This window comes from Podarcis pityusensis (genome assembly GCF_964106645.2).
Source record: "Podarcis pityusensis genome assembly, chromosome: 3".
NCBI lineage: Eukaryota > Metazoa > Chordata > Lepidosauria > Squamata > Lacertidae > Podarcis > Podarcis pityusensis.
In genome coordinates, this window is record NC_138026.1 from 37,180,425 (window position 1) to 37,207,697 (window position 27,273).

Below are 27,273 nucleotides of genomic sequence, written 5' to 3' on the forward strand. Positions count from 1 at the left end.
TTGCTTCTAGATGCGAACAGGGCTCTGGAACGGATCCTGTTCGCATCTAGAGGTACCACTGTATTTGCTACAGCAGAGCGCTACCCCCTCTGAAAATTGTAAGAAAATGGATAATCTTGTTCTGTGTCCCTAGTTTGTTCAACAATATATGGCCATTCCCTTAACGCTCAGCAGTGATGCAACAGGCTCATTGACTCTCACTGTGCACTTCATGTACAAAAGCAATACCCACTGCTTTCTGCCACTACACACTATTGCTTGCATTATTTTACACAATATGTCACTTCAATGTGCATCTCTTGCATTCTTTGCTGAACAAATGTTCCCCTGGCTGTGATAGCAACTGTAGCTACTACACAGCATCTGCTCTTTTAACTATCTGTTACTCTCTGCCACTTATTGGAACATTTTCCATTCCTTTCTCTGTCTCTCTTTTTTTTCTTAGGTGACCCAGCAAATCACCCATGTCTCCTAAGCCGTATTTTTCTTCTTAATGAGCTCTGACTGACAATGCTATATGGACATCTTTCCATATCAGTATTTTTTACCCTGCCTGTGAATCTTATTGGCAGATTGTAACGACATTACTAGTTACAAACACACTGCTAATGGGTTCTTCCCACCGCCAGTGTCTACCAGTTCTGAATAGCCTGGGTTTGCTTTTTAATTGTGTAGAATCTTTTATCTTTCTTGAACAGCTTAAGGTGCAGGCTGAATTCTGTATTTTCAGAGGCCACTCAATTAAAAGTGCTGACTTTTAAACCCTTAAATCTTAAGCCCTTTGAAGCCCTTAAATCTTTTCACAGAATCATAGAATGGTAGAGTTGGAAGGGACTGCAAGGGTCATCTAGTCCAACCTCCTGCAATGCAGGAATCTTTTGCCGAATATGAGGCTCGAACCCACAAACCTGAGGTTAAGAGTCTCATGCTCTACTGACTGAGCTATTCTGAAGATTTAACCCCATTCCCATGCCTCCTACTACCTCTCTTTTCTCAAACCCCTTTGCACCCCCATCCCTTCCTTGTTGCACACAGACCACCCCCCCATTTCCATGCCTCATCTTTATCCTATCCTGCAGCCCCCTTTGAGCACCCACCCCATGCTCACATATGTTAAACATGAATATAATCTTAAGAGCAAGCCTGGCAGTTAACTTGTTCAACTAAATATTAAGTTCAGACGACAAATGCTGTACATATGTTACTGTCTGCTTTGTAATAAAATATATCTTCTAAGCAACTACAGTGGTACCTTGGTTTATGAACTTAATCTATTCTGGAAGTCCGTTCTTAAACCAAAACCGTTCTTAAACCAAGACGCGCTTTCCCTAATGAGGCCTCCTGCCGCCAGTGCCCTTCCACCGTTCTGTTCTCAGACTGAGGTAAAGTTCTCAAACCAAGACACTATTTCCAGTTTTGTGGAGTTTGTAAACCAAATTGTTCTTAAACTGGACTGTTCTTAAACCGAGGTACCACTGTACACTGAATGCTGAAGACAGCACATGGTAGTAGGAGTGAAACACATTGTGTGAAGGTTCTATGGAATGCTCCTCATCCTTTAACTCTTTTATCTGAGGTGTTGCAGAAAATAATAATTTCATAAAACTGTATTTTGATTATTCCATCTTCTTTTAAGCCTATGGCCTAGCTAAACTGAAAAGGCCTGTCCCTGCCTATCTTTTAGGGTACGGAATTAGCTGCTTTTAGGTACTGTACGTAGCGAATGTCCGTTCCAGAACACTGAAAAGCCACCCAAGGGCCATTTGTTTTTCTGCAGAGCTGGGCCTTGCCATCTTGCTCCCTGAGGCAAAGGACAGGGTGATGCTCCCTACTCATTCCAGATGCTACAAGCTGATCCACAGTGGGACCACAAGCTCCTTTGGTTGGCAGTAGGTTCACCTTCATTACAGGCTTGATGGCCCCCTCTTAGGTTTCCTGTATCAGCAGGGGATCAGACTAGATTTCCTTGAGGTCCCAACCCAGCTTTAGGATTCTAGGAAATGACTGTTCCCCACAACGTAATTTCTGCTGTAGGATCAGGACTATGTCTTTTGACATGTGAACTTTTCTGTTCTTTTATTCCTTGCTAGACGATGGAACCAAATTAAGTTACTGCAGCCTTCGCACATTTTTCGCCCCTGTTGCATTTGAGAGTTTTATCAAGCATGTATTAGTTCTGCATTTGCACATTTTAGTATCTTGTGTGAAGTAATTTACATGATCTTGATTAAATCTCACTCTATAAAGACTCTTCATATATTGAATTTCTTCAATTTGTTCAGAACGTATCGTATTCTGTCCATACCCTCAATGAGATCTGTAACCCTTGCCAGCTTTTTATCACTTTAATATTGGATTAGTGTGATTCTCTGCCTCACCTACCAAAATTGTTAATGAATCAGTGATCCCTGGTATTCCTTTCAGAAGCCCATTTGACATCTCCTCTCAAATAGTCATTGCACAATGCATAATTACACTGTTTAATTTTAATCCCATTTTGTATCCATTTGACAGCAGTTCCATCAAATATGCATTTCATTAGCTTTCCCAAGAGAAATGCTACATCCAGTATTAAGTACACTGCATGTCCTTTATGCTATATAGACTGAACAAAGAACAAAATATTGAGCCTAGCATAATTAATCATTGGCAAAGCCATTCCACCAATTATCCATATTTCTATAGGTAATTGTGAAGTGACAGCTCATTAATAGGACTATAAGTAAACCATATATCTTAAATCAAGACCATTGACTTAGAACAGTTATGATGCAATTCTAATAAAACATTAACAATTGTTTTAATATTCTCCAAGTTCCTCAATATTGTCTCTGTTCAACTGTTATCATTCTAGGATACCAATAATTTTCACCAAAAAAATCAGTTGTTGATTATCATATTACTTCCAACAATTTCTCTCTTTTTCCAATATATATTCTAAGATTTACACTTAAGGGAGAGCTTGGCTAGTTTGAATATTCTGAAATTTATTCTTAAAAACCATGATGGGTGGTCAGCCCTGTATTAAAACTACCATTCTGGCAACAAGAGTAGTATTTTCCACTGCACAAAACAGAAGTATTTTAAGAACCCTTTTGCTCCCCTCGTGCCCTCAGAGATGCAGAATCGCGAAAGTGGCACATACTACGAGTGTTTAATAAACAAGTGAGGTGTAATGAATGTAATTAAAGTGAATAAAATGGTGGCATTTCCAAAACTATTTGATGAATAGGCTAACAGTTGTGGCCCGAAACAGCTACATGCATCCTTAGAGGTTGCAAAATTCTAACGCAAGTGCTTGAAATCTGCAGCTGCCACTTCAGAATCTCAAGTCTTCACACGGCTGTGAGCTGGACTAGTGCCTAACCCCTAATGGGGGCTCCTCCCAAGCCTACAAAATGTTTTTCCCCCAGCCCTGTTCCTGTACTATTTTGAATAGTAATTTGCAAACCTGCTGTTTACACTACCCTCTCTCCTCTTTATATTGTTACGAGTTGAGGGGGTTTTTTTTTGGGTGTCAGTCTTGATCATGGGTCAGCAAACTAAGGGCTGTGGGCCAGATCAGGCCCAACTGCCTTCTGGATCCGGCCCGCGGACGGTCTGGGAATCGCCGCGTGGATTGCCAGCGCATGCGTTCTTTCCCTCTCCCTCCCTCTGCAGGAGCGCAGCCTCCACCTCCTCCCTCCCTCCTCCTGGCTTCTCCCTGCCCTGCCTAGAGGAGGAACGGGGCTGGACTTTGTTGGTGCAAGCAGCAGCAGTGCTCGAGTGGCTGCCATTTTAAGCAGCCCTTTCACACGCTGCTCATCGTCCCTCCACTGCTGCCAGTCGCAAGACACTGGTAAGCAGCCCCTGGGGCTCATGGTGCTCTTGCATCACTCCCCCCCCCAAAAAAAATAGTCCAGCCCCCCACAAGGTCTGAGGGACAGTGGACCGGCCCCCGGCTGAAAAAGTTTGCTGACCCCTGGTCTTGATGATGCCCTGAGTCCCTTCCAGTTCTTGGGATCCTGTATCAGTAGGGTAGAATGAGAAAGAGCAAGCTTGCCAAACTAGTTCCTTTGTCTATGTAATGGCATTAGCTGATTTGTTATGGTTTTGCCATGATAAGCATAACCAAAGCAGTTGCTCTGTGCCGCAGAACTAAAGGGTGGGCCTTCCTCCACCCACTCACCAAAAAGTGTGTTAGGTAGAAGAACAATAGTCAGTGTAGTGTGTGAGAGTTGAGCTGGAAGCTGGAGGCACAGATACATGCTTGCTCTGTGCTGGATCCAAAGCTGCAACTAATTAGGCAGCAAGACTTTTTGGGTGTTAATGCTGCGTGCACCTCCATCCTATGCTCGGATTGTATATATGTGTAAGTAAAACCATATATTCTAAAGGCACTTGTCTTTGCTGACACTCATTCCAAGGAAACTGAGCTCTGGGTGGTACATAGAGGATGCTCCCTAGTTCCCGAATTCTTTTTCACCAAAAGGTCACCAAAGTTATACAGCAAGCAATGCTTTGTTCCTAAATGCTGCCTTTTACATATCTAGCCCTTGGCTGTCAGATAAAGTAGCAACCCTAGTTTTCCCAGTGGTAAATGCCACATAAAAGTATGCACATTTCTCCTAGGTATAGAACTTCAGAAACCACGAAGAAGCTACTGAGAGACGCAAGCCAACTAAAACAACTTCTTTTACTAGTAAGGATAACAGGTAGGTTGCAATGTTGGTCTGCCATAGTCGAAACAAAATAATAATAAAAAATTCCTTCCAGTAGCACCTTAGAGACCAACTAAGTTTCTAATTGGTATGAGATGCCAATAACAAACTTAGTTGGTCTCTAAGGTGCTACTGGAAGGATTTTTTTTTAATTTAGTAAGAATAACGTTACACAATAAAGAACAGATGAGATTGGCTTGCAGTATGCAAAGCCATAGCAAGCAAACAAAGAAAGACATTGTATATAGGATTTTATGCATAGCTGAGGGCAAATCCCCCTGTAAGAACGCACACAAAAAGAGCAAGGAGCATCTCTGTAAATGAGAGTGGCTGGATGGTTCCAAAACACGGGGTTTTGCATGCTTTGAAGCTTTTACAGGAATATCTAATTTATGAGCTAAGTCTAAAACTGCACATTTTAAAAGCACAATTAAAAGATGGATGGAAGCTTTCTAAATCAAAGCAAGATTTGATTTAGATACCCATGGGATATCTGGATACATAAAAACAATACAATAAATTACTGCTATAAGATAAGACACATAGTTGTACACCATGCATCTCTTTGAACATGCTCCTTTCTAACTAGCTTCATGGTTATATTGCTTTATTGTTTTATGGCCACTTAATTGCAGGAATTTTACCTTCCTGCCTTTGTATTTTAAGATGGGAAGCCCAAAGGTTGGTATGTACCATATTTTTCGCTCTATAAGACGCACCAGACCACAAGACGCACCTAGTTTTTGGAGGAGGAAAACAAGGAAGAAAAAAAAATTCTCAGAAGCCAGAACAGCAAGAGGGATCGCTATGCAGTGAAAGCAGCAATCCCTCTTGCTGTTCTGGCTTCTGTGATAGGTGCACAGCCTGCATTCGCTCCATAAGACGCACACACATTTCCCCTTACTTTTTAGGAGGGAAAAAGTGAGTCTTATAGAGCAAAGAATACGGTAAGTCTCTCATGGCTTATCTCTTTGGCAGAGAGCTCCAGTGTAATATTTACTGTATAAATGGGCAGAATTAAGCTGATTGAAATTGTTAATAGGAATATTTTTCATGGGGTTCAGTACATTACTAATTTTGATGCTTTGGACTAGAACTCCCTGCATACCTGACCACTGGCCATGCTGGTTGAGGGAGCTGATAGAAGCTGTAATCCACAGCTTATCTAGAATTTACCCATACAATTGTAAATTCCAAGAAAATACAGGCTTCTGCAGGAAAGCCAGGGCTGCATTTATTTTACCATTGAGGGTGAGATGGCAAGTGGACATACAAAAATAAAATAAAAAACCTGTAACAACGAATGCAGATTGTGTTCTCCTTGTTAATGACAGGCACTTGGGGTGGCCAATGGCCTGCTGATTCAAAGGACTGTCTCAACACGAAAAATGAACATGCAGCCCCCCTAACTTACAACCTCCCTTCTCTATTATTTATAATAATGCTTTGACAAAGTATAACATTTTATCCAATTATAGATACAGATGAGTCACTGGCTTCACTGCTTGTCAAGACTGGATTATTTTATGGCCTCAGGATTTATTTTTTTATTTAAAAAAAACCATTTGCTTCTCATGTAAAAATTAGAAACTGAATTTTTCAACATATCTAGGAGATCTTCTCAACTATATTGTTGACTTGAGTTCTGGCTGTTCTCCTAAGCATACAGATACTAGGAAACCATACATGTTTACTCAGAAGTTCAATTCACACTTCTACTGATCTTCCAAATAAGAGTGCAATTTTTTTTTAGCCTTGAATGAAAGTTCTGCAATTAAAAATACATAACTTGGAAGCAAGGCTGTAATGCAAGTTGCTGAAACTTGTTATCTTAGTTACACCAGTTTGGTTCTAAAGATTTAAATGGTTTAAGGCTCAAGTACTGTGCAGCTTCATTTCATTAAAAAATTGCACAATCCAATCTTCTTCTTCTTCTTGAAAATCAGATGATTGCAGTGATGCAAGAATTATTTGTGTAGGATATAATTATGCATGCTATTATATTGAATTTGGATACTCAACGGGGTTTTGGTGATATCAATTTAATATATTTGTGAATCACACTTTGAAGGTGACAAGAGTGGGAAATGAACCCTGAAGAGCCCAAGGCGTCTTTCTGCCATAGACTTTGTGAGGGGCAGGTAGTGATGAAGGCAGGGGAAGTTGCATTGGGCAGCTTGCCAACAATTCTGGCCTTCTTGAAACTAAACAGATATGTTTCTTTCTCCTTTAGAAACAAAGGAGATGAGGAGATGAGAAGTTCTGCAGGTGTGGTCTTCCCTTGTATTAATAAGGAAAAGGTACGTCTGTTACATCTACTAACTTGTGACTCTTAAACTCACAGAAATGGGATATTATCCAACTATTTAGCTTACACTGGCTCCTCTATGGAGTAAACCAACCTTACGGATAGTAACAGGCGATCCTTACCATGAATCCTCAAAAATAAGTTACATTGAATTCAATGTGTCTTACTCCCAGGTAAGTGGGGTTAGGACTGTGGCCTAAGGTTATCTTCTTTTTTTTGCAGAGGGGAGAATGTTTGGTATCCAAGAATGCAAAGAAACGAAGAGTCAAGGGTGATGGGAGCTGTAGTTCAACAACTTGTGGAGGGCCAAAGGTTCTCCACCCCGGTCTACACAATGAATGATAGCACCATCCCAGTGCATGATAGCTTACCAGTATGAAAAGATAGGTCCCTGCCCCACAGAACTCACAACTGAACATTCAACACAAGTGAGATCTCACAGAGGAAGGGGAAGGAATCAAGCCAGAAGTAGGTAGTCATTCAGTTGCACACACTTAGGTGGCATTGCAATAGAGCATGGTGATTATGGAGTTGTGCAAAAAGTGGATTTTTAGGAAGGAAGGAAGGAAGGAAGGAAGGAAGGTAGGTTGACAGCAATTGCATTAATATGCTGAAATATTTCTCCATTGTGGCACCAACTGTATGGAATGCTTTCCCCATTGAGATCAACAACTGTGGGTTGTTTTTACCAACTGAAGAAATGCCTGCTCCCCTTGACCCTTAATACTATTGATTAGTAGTGATTAGTAATTATTATTAGTTTTGTTATTTTTATTGCATTTTTAAATTATGTGAACTGCTTTGGTATTTCTTTCCATCGATGCAAGGCAGTAGAGAAAACTTGTAATAAAATAAATCTTGTTACGTTTCAGGGCCCATGACTATACGTATTAATTTTTTTAAAAGTGTTCTTGGCAAGTTTTTTTTTTTTTAAAGATGCCCCAGCATCAAGGCTGCATTGTGCAACGCTTATAGAGAAGCAAAGCTGCATTTCCAGGGTGATCTAGAATTGCTATTTGTAATTTATCCTTCAGATTTTTAAACAGCACCATACATTTAGCATTCAGACTAATAGTACAGCTCTGCCTCCCATGACAAAATACATTGTGAAAAATGTACACGGCGCTTAAATTCCCGCGATGCACCATTTTTGTCAGTGTTCTGGATGGCATTGCTCTAACTGCTCTTGTTCATGAGATCATCGATAATGACCAGCAAAATTTTACTAGGAGGGAACTAAATCATCGTCCTTGAGGGGAGATGGTAAGCCTTTGACAAAACAGATAAATGGAAATATAGCTAGCAATTTTTATGCAGTGGCTGTCAACAACTGTAGTACCAGGCAATGTTTTCGAGCATAACAGACAGCACCAGTTCTGCATGCTGCAGTACATTTTTAGAAAAGTAGCTTTTCCTTCAGCTGCTGGGGCCTATGAGAATGACTGAGAAAGGATGGTGCCAGAATTTCTACTTTTCAGCTGTCCCTTACACTGCCATATGTAACTCTGAGGGATTTCACCCATGCAATCTCCTTATCTTCATTCCCCAATAATACACAGAGGGGACAAGTAACAAATCAGATTGGTTAATTTACATATACATTATATTTTTCACAATAGGGCATGGAAAAAATGTAGGTTCTGTGTGAAATCAGTTTTTTTTTTTAATTGGCTTTTTGTCAATTGGTTTTAAGTATGGGACTACACACACACACACACACACACACACACTAAGGAAGGCTGTGGAGTTGGTTACAAAAATTCAAAAACGTGCAGATGCTCAGTTTGAGATATTTCAGCAAAAATCCTAGAATACACATCGTGTACATTCCCCCCCTCCACATAATGTTTTTCACATTGAATTTATATATTCTTTTCCCCAGTGCATGCAAGCAGGGCCAGCCCACTCATGAGACAAGGTGAGGTGACCGCCTCAGGTGGCAGCTGATATGGCCTCCAAGGAATGAATTGCCCACCACGGCTGCCGCAGTGGCAGCAACAACTGCGGAGCACTCCTTAGATGCCAGGTCTGCTGCCATTTCAGCAGGCACCCCCCAATACCATGTCTACAGCCCCCTCTTGGGGAATAGGAGGCACTGCAGGTCTCCTCTAGCACTTGTTCCCAATGTAGATTTTCGCTCTACCTTTCTTCCCTGAGGCGTACTATTTTGTGGTTCGCCCGACACCAAAATGTATTGAGCCAGCCCTGCAAGCAAGAATGCACCCCCCCACACGCAACAAAACTTCACTGTGAGTGTATTCTTACCATGAGCGCACCGACAATCATATCAATCTTTCTACGTTTTTTCACTGGTGTGGCATTGTCTTCTTTCTTGATCTCCAAGGGCAAGGTTTTATTCAACTTGAAATGTGGTCCAGTTCAAAATCCCACAATCCAGGACACAGGCGACTGCCATGCGTAGAATATTTTGCCTGAAAAAATAAATTCAAACCTCTGAGTTGTATGGTATGGACTGTATGATACGCTTGCCCCATAAAAACAAGCTGAGGCATGTGAAGCACATTTCATTAGGGCAGGGCGGTCAAACTTTTCCTGCCAACTGGGCCGTACTAGTACATCGACATGGAACCCACGGACTGCACACTGCCTTGTTGTATGGAGGAGGGGAGAGTGAGTTCAAAAACTGATGCCCCCACCAAGTACTCATGCCACCTTTCCAAAGCCAGATAAGTAAGGTGCTAGATTTAGAGGAGGCCTGAGGGCTCTGACAGGGTCCTAGAGCAGGGGTCAGGTCCACTGTCCCTCAGACTTTGTGGGGGGCTGGACTATATTTTGAAGAAGAAGAAGAAAGAATGAATTCCTATGCCCCACAAATAACCCAGAGGTGCATTTTAAACAAAAGGACACATTCTACTCATGTGAAAACTTGCTGATTCCCGGACCATCCGCGGGCCGGATTTAGAAGGCGATTGGGCCGGATCCGGCCCCCGGGCCTTAGTTTGCCTACCCATGTCCTAGAGCCTTTACATCTCCTTCCCAAAGCCAGGAAAGCATTAACTAAGCTTTGGGAAGGAGACAGGAGGACTCTAGGACCCTGTCAGAGCCAAAGCTCAGCATACCTGGGTAAGGGCTGGGTGTTTGTGTGTGTGTCAAATGTTGCCAAGGACTGCCAAAAAGGGCCTCGAGGGCCATGTGTTGGACCACCTGCATTAGAATGTGCACCCAGTGGTTTTTATTTATTTTTTCATTTCAAAGGAGGAAGGGAAAAGATAGAAATACCTTAAAACAAAATTTGTCATTATATATGTGTGTGTGTGTGTGTGTGTGTGTGTGTGTATATAATACAAACTTTATATAAAATGATATAAGATTTATATCAAAAGGTAAGACCTCTGATAAAAGACATGGAGACTTATGGTGAAAAGGGATTCCCTGTCAACCTGTCGGGTTGATAAATAGTAGTCCTCTCCTCCTTCTGTTGCAGGATAAAAGTAGGATTGCAGGGCTGAGAGAGACCCCTACCTAAAATTCTGCACAGCCTCTTCAGAGTCAGTGTTGACAGTACTGAGCTTGCTGGTTTGAAGATATTCTCAAGGCAAATCTAAAAAAATAATAGTAGTAGTATAAACACTGACAACTGGGAAACACTGGCCTGAGAGAGCTTCATTTGGAGAACAGTGTCTACCAAAGGCATCATGGACTTCGAAGAAGCACAAACTCAGGACGCAAAGGAGAGCTTAGAGGAAGGCACGTTTGGCAAACCCTCACTGTGATCAACTCCCACCTGGAAACTATGTCCCCACTGCGGAAGGATGTGCGGATCCAGAATTGGCCTCCACAGTCACCTACAGACACAGAGTTAAGGCCATATTCATGGAAGGCAATCTTACTCAACTACAAGCGATTGCCAAAGAAAGCTGGGCCAATTGTCAGACTTTGTACAGTTATAACTCGGGTTAAATATGCTTCAGGTTGAGCGTTTTCAGGTTATGCTCCGTGGTGACCCGGAAGTAACGGAACGCGTTACTTCTGGGTTTCGCAGCTCACGCCGCTCAAAATGACGTCACACACATGCGCAGAAGTGGTGAATTGCGACACGCACAGACATGGGTTGCGTTCTACTCTGGATGCGAACAGGGCTCCGGAATGGATCCCTTTCACATCCAGAGGTACCACTGTATAAGGTAGATTCCAATGAAGTGTAGAAAGAAGACCACTTTCTTGTGATTTCATAGCTACACAGCAAGACATCCAACAGGCCAATGATCTCTTTGTTGCATGGATGCACCTGTTCAGTTTCTACTTGAGACGGAAGGTGCAGGTGTTCTGCTAAGCAGAAATGGGCAAACATTAGCCCCCTCCCCCCCCCCCAATCTCCATGTTCTTGCGCGTCTCTCCGCCAAAGCTGAGCTCCCCACATAGGGCCGGGTGCAATCCCTTGCATCTCCAAGTGAGGTGCGGGGTCTGGGCCTGGGGAGCTGCTGCCAGCCAGAACAGACACTAGTGAGGTAAATGGACTCGACATAAGGAAGCTCCCTGTACACTTCTCAGTGTGGCAGAGGTAGGTGCCCATTGCCGCCCGCAAGTCACCTGTACCTAGAGCGGAGGTAACAAAGCCACCACCGTCCGCAAGGGGACTCCTGGGTCCCGGGGCACCGTCTCCCTCGCGCGGTTTTCCTCGCGCCTTGGAATGCTCCCGGATAAAACTAAGCGCGCGCCCGCGCGCGTCTCTATAGGAAGTTCTGGTTGCGTAAGGCGCCCCTTCCCCGCCACGGAGAAGCGCTCCGTCCGCTCCAGGTTCCTCTTTTGCGCGGCAGCTGCGCTCTGCTACTGCCGCCGCCGCCGCTCAGGGGGCGCTGGGCGGGCTCAACTATTTCCTGTGGAAATCCCAAACGCTCGGCTCCTCCTCCCCACGGCGCGTGTTTGTGGGCTGGGGGTGGGTGGGTGGGTGAGAGAGAGAGAGAGACTGGCTGGCTGAGGAGGAGCAGAGCATCGCCTGCTGCCGCTTCAGCCGCTTGCGCCTGCCTCCGTCTTCCTCGTCGTCGTCTTTTTCGCCAGCCTCCTTCGCGTTGCCTGCGGCCTCCCGGCGCTGCCAACCATGCCCCAGCCGCAGCAGCAGCAGCAGAGGTGGTGGCGGCGGCGGCAGCGGCATTCCTAGCCTGCTCGCGGAACCTACCTACGGACCGACCGACCTTCCCCTCTTTCCCCTGGGCGCGCGCTCCCTCCCCCGTCCTCCCCGGGCGGGAGAGAGAGGCTCCTGCGTTGCCTCTCCCAATGGGCAGTTTGCTGAGCGGGGTCAGCTTCAAGGAGCCCACCACGGTGGAGGACTGCGACTCTACCTGGGAGACGGACTCCGAGCCCGAGCTCCAGGACTCCGGAGGGGAAGAAGGGACGCCGCTCGAGGGGCTGGGGGGCGGAGAAGAAGGAGGCGGCGGCGGCGACCCAGCTGAGGACGAGCAGCAGCAGCAGCAGCAGCAGGGGGAACCGCTCCCTGCGGCAAGCTGCCGGCCGGAAGACGCCGAGCCCAGAGAAGGGGTTGCTGAGGAGCCTGAAGAAGAGGAGCTCGAGGAAGACGAGGACGACGAGGAAGAGGAAGAGGAGGAAGGCGAGGATCAAGAGGGAGGGAGGCACGACGAAGCGGAGGCCGCCAGCATCGAGCAGGTAACTCGGGACGCTGCAAACTTCTCCAGGGGGCTATTTGGGGGGCGGTGTCTGGAGCCCTCCCCCCTCAGCGCCATTGCCTCTGCCCCCCTGCCAGTGCTGGTGCCTCTCCAAGGTTGTCCCTCTGTTCAGAGGCAGGTGTGCGCCAGAGTCTCGGAATGCAGCAGCAGGGGACTTTTGGACACCATGGTTGCAAACGCTTGGGGTGCGTGTGCGCGCGCGCGCGCGCGCGTGTGTGAGAGAGACAGAGATAAATATACATTTCTACTTTCAGCTTTCTCCATTTCCCCTTTTTTCCTCCCCCCCCCCCCCGCATGCAGTGTGACTCAGGAGCCAAGCTGTGGCTGCATCATCCTTGTTGTTGTTATTATCATCATCATAATATTCTTAGTAGGGTTAAACAAGAAGAAGCTAAATATGGATTTGAGGTGTGTGGCAATCAAAGGAAAGACGACCAAGGAAGCGAAGCACTCTGGCCTGGCAGGTTTGCTGTATTTTGTTACCAGCTTGCTGATCCAGCCTGATTTTTGTTTTCCTTCCTGTGACATGCGTAGCAAGGAGGAACGGTGGGGTGGGGGATTTATTCATTTTCCCTCAGACAAGCTGTTGAGCAGAGCTTTATATCTTCTCTTTTAGAAAAAGATTCTGGTGGCTTTAAAATGTAGAAGGTCAAAGTAGTTCTAATCTTCTCTGTTTCCTTGGTATAATCACATGCCTGCCTGTTCAGGGGATAGAAATTACAGTAGCACATGTGGTGACAAAATGCAGTTTCAGAACAGGGCTTATTTGACATTCTGGCTGAGTGTAACTACAGCTATGATTGCACGTATTAGACAACACATCACTGTGCAGGACCAAAAGAACTCATAAACCCAAGAAATAAGGAGATTATTCAAAGAAAAGAGAGTTACTTGCCTCCTCCTTATTCAACTCTAGGCTAGATCATATTCTCAGCTTTTTACTTTTTTAAAAAAATACTCTTACCCTGAATGCAACGTGGACTCTATTTTCAATCATTACCTCCATGGAATTATTTTCTGTCTCTTAACAAACATTAAACTGAAGACCACTGTCCTTATGTTTCCACCTCATGCTTTCATCTCTGTAGAGAATTATTATTATTGAAACTGTACCTCCACATATTAGCCTGGCTCATGTGATAAGTGGGGCACTTTTTAGGCAGTTTTGCCATTCAGTATTCCCATATGTATATTTGCACAGTACAAAAGGTATGGATCTGTGTTTTATTTTCTGACTGCATTCCAACAGGGATCTTACATCACAGTCCTATGCACATCTACTCAAAAGTAAATCCTACTGAAATCAGTGGTACAAACAGTGCTTTATTTCCCTAGAAAAATAGGTGCCGGTACTCACCATGAAGTTGTTACAGTAAGTGCTACACTTTTTAACAGCATAAAAAAGGTGCTGGTACTATGTACCCTTGACTACCCCCTGGAAAAAAAAGCACTGGGTAAAGGGACTCCTGACCATTAGGTCCAGTCGTAGCCGACTCTGGGGTTGCAGCGCTCATCTCGCTTTATTGGCCGAGGGAGCCGGCGTACAGCTTTCAGGTCATGTGGCCAGCATGACTAAGCCCCTTCTGGCGAACCAGAGCAGTGCACGGAAACGCCATTTACCTTCCCGCCGGAGCAGTACCTATTTATCTACTTGCACTTTGACGTGCTTTCAAACTGCTAGGTTGGCAGGAGCAGGGACTGAGCAACAGGAGCTCACCCCCTCACGGGGATTCGAACAGCCGACCTTCTGATTGGGAAGCCCAAGAGGCTCAGTGGTTTAATCCACAGTGCCAAAGTACAAACCCCCAAGTAAGCATTAGTATGTTTCTTTAATAAACGTGGAAATGTTGGAAGCAGTATACAGTCTTCAAAATATAATGTAGAGTCTGCATTTGTTTTTGTGGCTTTTGCCAAGAAAAGAAGAGTGGTTTTTTTTTTTTGCTGCTTTGATGTGCGTGAAGTAAAGTCCCCATGCACTGCTGTTGCCATTTGCCTCTTTTCAGTTGCATATTCCCCTTTACCAACACCAGTCCCATTAGAGGTAATGCACCTCCCCACCCCAGCATTATGATAAAGGCTTTGAGTTTGAATAGTCCATCACTGGACACCTGTAAAATGAAAAGTAATGGAAACTATCTAGGATAATTAAGGCTCTGTGGGACTTTGTATTCCACTGTTCCTCAGAGTAAACCCACTGAAATGAATGAACCTAACTTAGTATTAGTAATTAATTTCAATAGGTTTACTCTGAGTAAAAGTTAGTTGAATACAACCCGTTTGGCTCATTCAGTCAAAAGTTACTTCTGACAAATTTGCCACTCCTTCTCTCCCCCCCCCCACCCTGTTCCAGTAAATGTCCTTTATCCATTCATAAAGTAGTGGAATTATGTTGCTTGGATCCATAAGCAGTTCTTAAACATGCAGCACATTGACTAGATGGGATGGGGTCGGTGCAAGTTGTCATTAGTCAGAGATCCTAAGTCAAGAAAAGTTATTAACTCCAGAGAGGCTGTCTCTTACACATAAGAAGAGGGGATAATCCTGTAACTTGAGTTCCAGGTTTTATCCAAATATTAAAAATGAACCATGGAGCAAGTAAAAACATTAGCCCATATCAAATTCTGGTTGGTAACAATGTGAAGATGTATTGTTCTCTTTTTTAAAAGTGTTTTGAAAGATAGAAAAGAACACTAGTAGAAAGCAAATAATGGGTCATTCTAGTGGCTGGGCAGATACAACAATGTTTCTGTTTTTCCTTGGTTATAGGTTTGGCTACAAATCCCCTAAATCTATGGAAAAATATATTTATTATTTGAGTGGAGTTTGTTAAATTATATCTTATGTTAAGATTTAACATATAACAAAACTGTGACCAATGGAATTATCAATGGTTGACACACTGAGGGTGCCTATTATTCTTTAATGTGCAATTTTAAGCCAAACACCAGCTAGAGTGCAAGTCTTATTATTCAGTATAGGAAATAACCATAGATTCTGAAAGTGGTGTACATTTGCATACTCTTTCTTAACCTTTCATAAATGGTTATTTTGGCAATTTGAAATCTTAATGCAAGGTTATTTAATATTTTAAAAATACTCACTCAGAATGTTTTATGGTCTGCAGTACTGAGCTCAGAGCACTTACAAACTAGACAGACTTGTACTTATGCAGATCTTGGTTCAGCAGTCCCTTGAAGTTTTCTGAAAGCTTGAATAATTTATACTTGTAGGCAAAAAATAAAATAAAAATGTCACCATTGCTCCATAGTGTGTATCAAGCCCTCCCTCCAAGATTCTCTGTCTGAAAGGTGGGCAAAATTATGGCCATTGTCACTGGTACCTTCCTTTATCACATTCTGGAATCAGAAGTTCAGATTTCTGAGGAAAGCCCTAATCTGTTTAAGTCCTAATGGTACCCTATTTCTTTCGGGGGTCACTTCCAGCTGGCTAGCCACATGTGCCAGACAACTTTTAGCAAGAAGAGTCAGTCTCTCAAGGTCGTGAGAAAATAAACCTATTTCTTTCTTCTTCTTTATTTTAAACAGCAGGAACCATTCAGTAGAATGCATGAAGGACAATATTCAGCAACCAGAAACCGATCATAAAAAAAACCACTGAGTGTAACCCTAATAGTACCAATAAATTGCTTTGGAATAGGAAATCACATGCATATGTATGTTTGATGTATATTTGTGTGTGCACACATGTGCATGCGTGCAAATGTTTAAACAGTTGAGGTAGTTTGAAATTTCTGTATTTTGTTTTCCAGTCCTTTGTCATGTTGGCTTCTCCGCATTAATCTTTCAGAGTGAGGTTAAGAAACTGTTGAAGGTCACCCAGTGAGCTTCATAGTTGAGTGACACGAATTGGAAATAGACTGATCCATCCATAACTACAGCTTAACACATAGCTGTTTCATTTTCTATAGGAAAAAGTTTTAAGAAGTAGCAGCACCAAAATTAAAGACATGGCAGTTGCATGTATAGCATAGCTTAAACAAATAATCCTTGAAAATGAGAGCAGCCCAGTTACAAGTCAGATACTAACTTTGAATGTCCCCAAAGCAATAGAAATGAGGTCACTATGCTGTGTGAATAGGCCCTTGACTTGCTGCCAGACCTGTGAACAAGCTCCACAGGAAAACAATGTGCTGCTGGCTGTGATGAGAAAGCTTCCATATTGTCTATCTGTACTGCTCAACTTATTCACTTGTGGCAGGCGTGCCTGGATACCGGTCATCAAGCAATGAGCATGCATGTGTGAACTAATACGCAGTGTCATTCCCCTTCCAGCTGCAGCTCGGGGGGGGGGGCCTCCACCAAACTTCAGGAACAGCTTTTTGGGAAGGAATGCAAGGAAATGTGGGAGGGAGGGAATTGAAAAGCATCAGTGTGCACACAAAACAACATGTGTGGCCCTTTGGAATGAATACAGCCCTTTTTTATTTTTTTTAAATGGAATGCCACACTACCAAATATACAGTCAAGTCTAAAAAGATTATGCTCATGGAATATGTCTGCTCTTTGCAGGGGGATGATGCAATTGAAGTGGCAGCTAAACCAAAGAGAAGCTTTTACGCTGCAAGAGATCTGTACAAATATCGGCACCAATATCCAGTAAGAGCATTTTGCAGTATTCAGATCTTCACCAAGATAGAGGCATGGCAAATTTTTTAAGTCCCTAAAGTAATTTTACAGTTCCAGCGGAGTGTTTCAAATCTACAGAACTCCATCACATAAGTCTATGAAAATATATGCAGGTGGGTGGGTGACTAATCCTAGAAACCCCATGGCTGCCACTGTTGGCTGGTTCTACTAGAAGACAAGTATGTTTGATTTCATATACTGTACCTACTGGTAACAGAGACTTTTGCTAGACTAGGCATAGGCAGACTCGGCCCTCCAGCTGTTTTGGGACTACAACTCTCATCATCCCTGACCACTGGTCCTGTTAACTAGGGATGATGGGAGTTGTAGTCCCAAAACATTTGGGACACAATTTCCTAGGTTTTGTACCAGAAAATATTGTCTTGATAGCACATATATCTGCCTTTGCAAATTATTGCCACAAACACTCTCCTATCAGGGCATTCAAGAGAGAGCATAACAAGCGCGGTTCTATACATGTCTACTCAGAAGTATGTCCCACTGTGTTCAATGGAACCTGCTCCCAAGAAAAGATGGAAGCCAAAGGCCATTCTGTAGGCAAAAACTTACCAAGAAATGAACAGAAATTCTCATACATCGATAGAATAAACTTTAGCACCAATTACATGAGATGTGGGACCCTGAGAAGCTGAGCTAGAAAAATGACAGGAAAACAATGGGGAAAATATAAAGTCAGATTGTAAAGCATGTTATAGCATGTTTCGTGAATTAACCCCTCTAATGTGACAATCCTAAATACACTAACTTGAGAGTGTCATTTAACTTGCTGGGATGTACTTCTGCAAAAACTAACAGTGTACTCCTGTACATGTCTACTCGGAAGTAAGTCAAACTGAGTTCAGAGGGGCTTACTCTCAGGTAGGTGGGTATAGAATTGCCACCCAAGTTGCTCACTATATAATTGCCACACTACCCTTCCTTTAGACAGTATTACCGTAGATATTTTAACTGTGTTATATTGTAGTTCAATTTTTGTTGATTAGCAAAGACTTGAAAGCTTATATTTCTATATGGAATAGTTTTACTCTGTCATATATGCTATTATATAATCAATTCATGAACCTGAATTATTAGTGTCTCTCATCCACCTCCTCTTGACCTGCTGATTTCTCTTGACTAAGGTGTTACCTGCCCTTAGCTTAAGGGAAAGATTACACATTACATGTAATTCCAGGGCTGGTTTCCTACAAGTTTTTAAGGAAAGCGGCACGGGTGACTTCAAGTTGCACAGTGGATGGGGCAGGAAGAGTTGCTGGGGACAGATCTTTAACAGACAGATGGCTGGCAAAGAAGGGATTAAACTAGAGTTAACCAATGTGGTGCCCTATAGATGTTGTTGGACTACAACTCACATCATTCCTGACAAGTACCCAAGCTGGCTGCAGCTGATGGAACTTGTAGTCCAAAACATCTGAAGGGCGCCACATTGGATACCCCTGAACAGCTAACCAATCCTTCTCCCCACCCCCACAGGCCATCCATCCCCTTTGCCCAAGCTGAAACCACTTATGGCTACTCTGCATTGAATAAAAAACTGTTTTCCCAATAATAGAATATAGGGACATTTGCCCCGCCACCAAGATCTGGCTTGACTTTCATTTGGTCAGATTCTTATCTGTCCTACTGATGACGGCTTATCTTCAGCCTATTTCCTATAGATATATTTGGCTGATCATGCTTTGTGGTTTTTCCCCTATCTCTCTGCTCAGCAGAACTTTAAAGATCTGCGGTATCAGAATGATTTGTGCAACCTCCGTTTTTACAAGAATAAAATTCCCTTTAAACCTGATGGTAAGTAATCCATGGGCATTGTCACAGTGTTTGTTTCATTCTTTTATATCCAAGGCCTTTGTAAATCAAAAGATCAAAACCAATTCAGTGTCAGGTTTGGCTTCAGCAGTTTTGTAGCCCTATCCTATGCATGTTTACTTGGAAATAAGGCATAATGAGATCAGTGAGGCATTTCCCCAGGAAAGTGTGCATGTGATGGCATTTTAAGGCATGGGATTTCATTTTGGTCAATTAACAGAAGCTCATCTTTGTGAAGTTCAAATATACTACCTCTAACCTGTTTGTGAGCTGCAGCAGCCTGATTTTGGTTTTCGGCTCCAACCTCAAATGGTGCAAAATTTCCACTACGTTTGGTTTACTCCAAGAAAAGCAGATCTCTTGTGGGTTTCCTATTAATCTGGATCACGATGCCTTGAAATTTCCAATTTATTAAGCATAACTTGAAAAGCTCTGGATAAATTATTAGAGGCATCACCATTGTGCTCTTCAAGTGAAACAAACCCCCCAGGTTATGTTATATATGTTGGTGCCAGATTAATAAAACCAGTATTTCTTTGGTGCATTTGAACTTTGGTGTTGTTGTGTTGCACTATTGTGAACAGACTATGTATTTTTTAGGAACCTTGGCTACTGGGTTAAGTGGATCATGTCCATAGCAGTGTGCATTGGTTTTACTTAAGAGTTAGCAATTTATAGAATATTGCCATTCCCCACCACCACCACATTTGTTTGGGGAAGTAGTTTTAAGTCAAGTCACAAGGTTGGTGGGGAGTGGGCTGAGCCACACTACTTATAGCATGGCTGGCTGTTGTGATGGGGAGAGCAAATTGCTCTTGGCAGGCAGATAATTTGTATTAATAACATTGCGGCACTGAGCATAGGTCAAAAAACATAGGCTGGCCTTAGCAGCTAGCCCAAACAGTTCCTTGCCATGGCATTTACCAACTTCCTCTGAGGGAATGGGCAGGATGTTCTAACATTATGCTGAACTTGAAATAAAGAACTGCAGAGGTGAGCGCCTCTCTTTTTCCAGAGTTGAGGAGGTCAGACATTCATTCCCATTGTGCTAAACCTCAGCATCAAGGACAGCTCCGACCTTTCTCATTACAGAGCCCTCACACTCCTCCAGCAAAGGAAGGAAGAGCAAAGGGTTGCCTTGTTGATGTGCTCATGTCAAAGCAAAATATGTACTCCCCAGTAACAAGCTGGCAAGTGCATTTGTAGATCCTTGGCTCTATATAGTGCCTGGTGTCTTCTCTGGGGTTAGAAGGACAATGTTAATATTTTCAAATAGAGACAATATATTTGTCTACAAAATACATTTTTGTGTTCTATGCCACAGCATTTTTAGATGCATGATACATATACAGATTGTTAAATTTGATGTTTGCATTTGCTCATGCATTTGTATTTATAGGTGTTTATATTGAAGAAGTCCTAAATAAGTGGAAAGGAGATTATGAAAAGTTGGAACACAATCACACTTACATACAGTGGTTGGTAATTGTTTTCTTTTCATTGCTTTTATAATACATTTATATAAATTTGTCTAAACTTGCTTAATCCGCAACAAATCTGTGTGTCTTTAATAATATAGGCTTTTTCCATTAAGAGAGCAAGGACTGAATTTCTATGCAAAGGAATTAACAACATATGAAATTGAGGTAAAGCTAATAATTCACAATATAACTTTGCTGCTTGATGATTAAGGGTAAAATTATTCTATATCTCTAATTTTGTTGTTGTTTGTACCTTCTTTTTGAAAATGTGTTGCAGGAATTCAAAAAAACAAAAGAAGCAATTAGAAGATTCCTGTTGGCTTACAAAATGATGCTGGAGTTTTTTGGAATAAAATTAATTGATAAAACTGGAAATGTTGCACGAGCATCTAATTGGCAAGAACGATTCCAGCACTTAAATGAGTAAGTAATGTCTTGCAATAGAGAAAATCCTCTATTTGCGCTACTCCCCACTTTATTTATTTGCAACATTTTATATCCTGCTCTTTGTTGCCAAGCTGTTCCAGGGTGGGTTGCAGCAATAAAAAATACATCATAAATGCACCATAAAGTCTTAACATCATTCAGTCTTCTAACAAGAATGACAATATACAATTCCCATCTCTTTGCAAGAGAAACCAGGTGGTTCTGAATTACATCCACCTCCACCGCAAAAGGCTGGGAGAAAGAGGAAGGCACATGTGGCAATCAAGATTCTCCAACCCCCAGATGTCAATATAAGGGCATAACATTTGAACAGCACTTGCATTAAAGTGCGGTTGATTTCCAGGTTGTAAGTGCACATATGCGGTGCATTGAGATTTTACGTGATCTCAAAGGCAGAACAGGCTCAGCTGGTCGGAAGGAGGTATATGGTTTTCTCCACCATACATAGGGATGAGATTCGGTTCCATGCTGCCTTTGTTCCTGAGAGAAGCATGAATTCTTTGTCAAGAGTTTTTGCATCTGTGTGTCTATCAGCAACTGTTTCTGTTTGCGTATGTCTTTAGCTGTGTCAGTGAATACTGATTTCATTTATTTACTTATTTCATAAATTTTATACACCACTTAATTGTAAAAAAAACCAAACCCACCTCATAGCTGTAGTCATCAGGTGGCGCCCAAGTAGTATCTCTACTCTCATGTTGTTGTTTAGTCGTGTCCGACTCTTCGTGACCCCATGGACCAGAGCACGCCAGGCACTCCTGTCTTCCACTGCCTCCCGCAGTTGGTCAAACTCATGCTGGTAGCTTCAAGAACAATGTCCAACCATCTCATCCTCTGTCGTCCCCTTCTCCTTGTGCCCTCAATCTTTCCCAACATCAGAATACTAGTTGCTGGAAATTGCAGATGAGCAGAATGCTGTTGTGCTTGCAGGCTTCCCATGGTCCACTGGCCTGATCTAGCATATTTATCTTCCTTTTTATGTTCTTATGTAGTATGAAAAGGCAATTCTAGTTTAGCTGGCATTGAAAGACCTTTCACTTGGTAGTTGCCATTCCATCTGAATTGTCTCTGAAAGATCCACATTGGATTGGTAATCCTTTTTGTCAAGGTGTCAGGTGCTGATTATTTTTCCTATCCTCTTCCCCCCGTGCCCCATCCCGCGGCAAAGAAAAATAATGCCCCACTTTGCTTCCTGTCATTTTGAATTCAGATGATTTTTCCCCCTTTTCACAGGTCCCAGCATAACTACTTGAGGATCACCCGTATTCTGAAGAGTCTTGGCGAACTTGGGTACGAGAGTTTCAAACCTCCTCTTGTAAAATTCATTCTTCACGAAGCTCTCGTGGAAGACACCATCTCCAACATTAAGCAAAGCGCTTTGGAATATTTTGTATATACTATTAGAGACCGGAGAGAGAGGAGGAAACTCCTGCGGTTTGCCCAGCAGCACTACACACCCTCTGACCACTTCATATGGGGGCCGCCGAGGAAGCAGAAGTTGGAAGGAAGCAAGCCGAGTAAAAAGCTGGCATCGCCGGTTTCTCTCCGCAGCGGTTATGTTTCTAAACACAAAAGTGGGAGAGAATGCAAGAATGTGCCCGTGGTTTGTAACTCAAGTGGCAAAGCAACCAATGAAAAAAGGGCAGAACATGCTAAAAAGGATGACGATTGTGACCAGAACAGGAAACACGCCAGCCCTGAGGTTGTTAAGCAAAGCATTGGTGAAAAGAATAACAATGCTGATTGTCAGAACTCCATACTGGAAGAAATTGCTAATCCTTCGAACCAGAAGGAGAACGTTTGCCATCTTAAAAAACATAAAGGCAAAAATGATGAAAACCTTAATCAAGACTGCAGAAATGCAGAACTGGTAGAAAAAGATTGTCGTGACTGTAAAAGCGATTCAACTAATATATCAACAGATCTGCAAGACAGTGTAGTTAAGGATAAAAACCCAGGAGGATCGAACAAAGAGGAGACTCGAGCATAGACTAAAGTGTCTCAGTTAACTTGTATGAAATTGGACAAGGAAAATAAGATCTTGATGCTGGGCCCAGTGCTTTGGCCACCAAGGGGTTATGCTCTCTTTCATTTGACTCTTGTTAACTGTTTGCACTTTTCAGAACTGTGTATTAAGCTTAAAAACAACTGCAGAATCCTCAAGCCTAAGAACTCCTATGCTAAGCATTGCTCTCTTTGTGGAAACTATTGATTTCAGTTATCCTCCCCCCCCCCAATCTTATTCTAATATACATTTTTTAATCTTAGTTATTTGGCAGCTAGGGTTCCAAGGACGTCCAAGGAATGTTTTCTTAATGATAATCACTTGGTATGCTGAACTTTGCAATGTTTGCCATTGCTTGAACAACAAAAGCAGGTTCATTTAGGCTGTATATTCAGCATCACCACCATCTGGACATAGAAACTAAACCTCAGAGATCCAGGTTCAAGTCCTACATCTCCCATGACTCTCACATTGACAGCAACCATGTGCCGCTGTGGGTTAAACCACAGAGCCTAGGGCTTGCCGATCAGAAGGTTGGTGGCTCGAATCCCTGTGACGGGGTGAGCTCCCGTTGCTCGGTCCCTACTCTTGCCAACCTAGCAGTTCAAAAGCACGTCAAAGTGCAAGTAGATAAATAGGTACCGCTGCAGCAGGAAGGTAAACGGCGTTTCTGTGCGCTGCTCTGGTTCGCCAGAAGCAGCTTAGTCATGCTGGCCACATGACCCGGAAGCTGTGCGCCAGCTCCCTCGGCCAATAAAGCGAAATGAGCGCTGCAACCTCAGAGTCGTCTGTGACTGGACCTAATGGTCCCTTTACCTTTACCTATGTTCTCTCGGCCTGAGTTCCGCCACTGAGGGTGTATACTTCTCAAGTGTTACTTGCTGAGAAGACGAAAAAAGCTAGCAAATCACCTTTTACATTAAAAACAACTATTAGTAAGATTTGCACACCAGCACCCCTTGTTCCAAAATACTCATATATAGTTTATGAAGGCATCTTCCCTTGGTGCCTCCTCTCTCCCTTCCTTCCTCCCATGTAGCTGCACAAGTCTAAAAATCAGGACACAGCATTTTGCCAATGTTTATTTTGCCTGAGAGACCCACTTCTGCTGATAAAGGAGTATAAGGTCAGAAAAGGCTTAAGCACTGCCGAGACAAAGTTGATGACTGCCCACTCAGCTTCTAAAGCAGAAGCAATATTTTGAGATTGACCTTTTCTTCCTTGAAATTCTGGTGGGATTTGAAAGTCCTCTGTGCAAAAGGGGAGATAGCAGCATTCTTTTCTTTGTTCTTCCCCAAGTTTCCAAAAAATTCATGCCTACATCCTCACTTCTAGCTACTAGGGGTATGCAGGGAACATCCAGGGAAGAAAAAATTCTTTATCGTGCACCTGATCCAGGTAACTCTTTACCTGCTTCTATGCACATGCTTGCTTATTCTCCTCTCCCCAGAAAACTTAAGATTTCTTCCATGGGAAGTGAGGGAGAACTTTGAAGCAGGATGGATTAAGAAGACACTGCCAGAACCAAGGAATATGCTTCTTCAACACACACAGCCTGTTGTAGTAAGGGTTAGTCCATACAAAAGACCAAACTTCTCTTTCACCCCAGATAGCTTGGACATCTTTTACCAAATAGTAAAGAGTATTTTATAGAATGATGGTTGAAGGTGTGTGCTAAAATTGTTGTCTGCGCAGCTTCTCGACCTCCTCAGTGGGTACCAAAAGCCTGTTTTGAAGGAGGGGCTCATAATAGTAAGGGCTTCATTTCCTCCTTTGTTATCCTAAACCAGAGCCTTGATGAATCCAGAGTGAAAAGTGCGCTCACAAATAGCTTTCCAGTGCATTTAAGGCAAACCTTTCCGCGTCTCAGTCCAGTTGGAAAGACATTGACGACAGAGGGCTTTTGTTTTTTAGATTTATATTCTACCCTTCAAATGCCTTTTCAGTTGTTCTAACCAGGTAAGAAGTAGCTTCTTCAGAGCTTTCATGCCTCTGTGCTGGGAGACACTGGCACAGCCTTCCCCATACTGGTTCCTTCCAGATGTTTGGGACAGCTACTATTAGCATCAGCACAGCTTGCTGACTAGGACTGATGGGAGTTGTAGTTCAAAACATCTGAAGGGCACCAGCTTGGGGAAGGCTGCACTAGCATATCTTTGCAGGCCTCCCCCCTCCAAATGTGTGTTTATACAGAAACAAAATATGAGCAGTACCTTTTGGTTTTAGACCTCCCTCTTACCTGTATTAATCTTACAAATGTTTCAGTGACGGCTGTTCAGTGGTACTACTGCAGACTTGGAAATGGGGATAGGACTTGTACTGGAGTGTTGGTGCCGATGCCAGATTTTCTTTCAAAGCCGGTAGCTTCCCATCCACAAAGAGTATAGCTATGAGTTTATTACGGTTTAGCCTGTAAAAAGTGTGTATACAATTCCAGTTTTGTCCTTGGATTTACTGTTCAGCAGATGCCTCCTGGCATACGGAATGAGGGTGAAACTGGCACCAATTCTGTGATGTTGGAGACTGTTATTTGAGGAGGTATTCATGAAATGTGTACCACACCAAGCAACCCCCTTTGAAATTAAAAACAACAACACCCTCTTATTTAAATGTTCTTAGTGTTCCTTCCTGATGCAGGATTCTCTATGTATAAAATAGCATCCCTGACACATCTTATCCACCCTTCAGGTTAATCCTGTGTGAGGTAGTGACTCGCAAAAGAACAAGTGAGCCCATGCTAGAGATACCAGTGCACAGAAGATATTATTCAATAAAGCAGATATATAAGGTTTAGCCAGGAAGTGATGCAATCCTATATTCAACCTGTGCCAAGACCATTTCATCCGGTTGCTTGTTTGTTTCCAGACTTTACCTATTTGTTTCCAATATTTTTCTTAAATCTTTCAAGTTCTATGTGGCCATATACTTGTTACCTTCTCCTGTTTTGTACACACACACCAGGCAAGATTAGATGAGTGCAACTGGCACTGCTCATGGTTCTAGCACTGCAACAGATGGGATCGGGCCCTTTTATAATAATAGGTGTAAACTTTCGGACCTCTTCTCTGAGTATGTTAGGAAATCGCCATCTTTCATTGGGTGTGGTTTTTTTCTCTTCAAAACGAAACAGGGTAAATCCATTTTTCACCAGTGAGCGTTTGGATGGTTTTATTTTATTGGCTAGGTCTGGAGGTTGGGGTGGGGGTTGGGAGTGCAAACTGTTTCCGATTGATATTTAAGTGGCTTTATTATTCTGTTGCTTGTTTGCTGTAAACTGCTTTGATATTATAGAGAAGCAATCTACAAATGTTTTAAATGAAACATGCAAGAGAACCGTGTTTTGTTTATATCAAATTTGCATTAATTGGCTTGAGAGCAAAGAATTCTACACACCAAGATGTGTAGCAGTACAACAGGGGGGCTGGTTCTCCTGTTGTTGCAGTGCCAACAGCAAGATCCAGCTGTGCTGTATAAAAACAGGAAGTGCTTCTGCGTGTCCATTATGTGGAGCAGCCCTTGCACCTCATGAGGTCCCACTCTGATGGGCCATTGGACCCTTGTGGGAGGAGTCAGATATCAGGAAACTCAGCAAAGAATAGTACTCTACAAGGTGCAAGGGCTGCTGCATACCTAGCCACAAAAAAGAACTAAAGAGTCTACAAATGAGATTCAAAGAGCCTTGTGGACCCTCCCCGACCCCGCCATGATGCACTGGGGCTTTTCAATTTCTCCCTGGTGACTATGTGCACACCCAAGTTTCAGTTATTTATTTTTTTGTCTGATGCTTCAGTATATAAATCCTCCCCTGGACCCTTCAGTATGTAATGAATTACCTTAGGACAAAGTGTGTTTATCTTCATACCTTTTCTTTAAAAAACAAAACCTTATGGTATTTGTAAGCATTATATGCTGCTGTTTTAGTGGGAAATGTGTTCTGTTCACATGGTAGAAGTAGGTGGAATGTTTTATTTATTTTTAGTCCAAGAAGTGCTTTAATTTGTAATTCTCATATTGTGTGTGTAAATAAAACTGTTTCACAACTTTAGGAATGCTGCTGCTGCTTCTTCTTCTATAGATTTTTTTTACTCCTGCATCACAGAGCACACCAAAATCGGCAAACATACTCAATACATTTGCAACATTTTGGGCAGTGTTCCTAATCATATAAGAGAGCAAGCCCCATTGAACACAGGGGTAGCAGTGTAAATTGGAGT

The 27,273-nt window shown here is 42.8% G+C and overlaps 1 protein-coding gene and 1 long non-coding RNA gene across 13 annotated transcripts in view; one reads left to right on the plus strand and one right to left on the minus strand.

The window, feature by feature from the left end:
- The window catches only part of LOC308472830, a 210,796-nt gene that overhangs the window by 122,859 nt on the left and 60,664 nt on the right, over positions 1-27,273 (minus strand). For 8 of the 12 annotated variants that reach the window (XR_013983745.1, XR_013983746.1, XR_013983747.1 and 5 more), the window contains one exon: positions 24,197-25,469. This is a non-coding gene — a long non-coding RNA (uncharacterized lncRNA). Of the gene's footprint in view, positions 1-9,305; positions 9,441-23,875; positions 25,470-27,273 lie in introns of those variants that run through there. The other 4 variants (XR_013983741.1, XR_013983742.1, XR_013983744.1 and 1 more) reach the window with 3 other exon arrangements.
- Positions 11,895-27,104, plus strand: OGFRL1 (opioid growth factor receptor like 1). Its single transcript, XM_080998011.1, is given in 9 exon segments — positions 11,895-12,630; positions 12,951-13,073; positions 13,076-13,114; positions 17,180-17,266; positions 19,027-19,108; positions 20,526-20,604; positions 20,706-20,772; positions 20,885-21,030; positions 22,288-27,104. Coding segments are annotated over 9 exon segments (1,767 nt in total). The 5' UTR covers positions 11,895-12,243; the 3' UTR covers positions 23,045-27,104.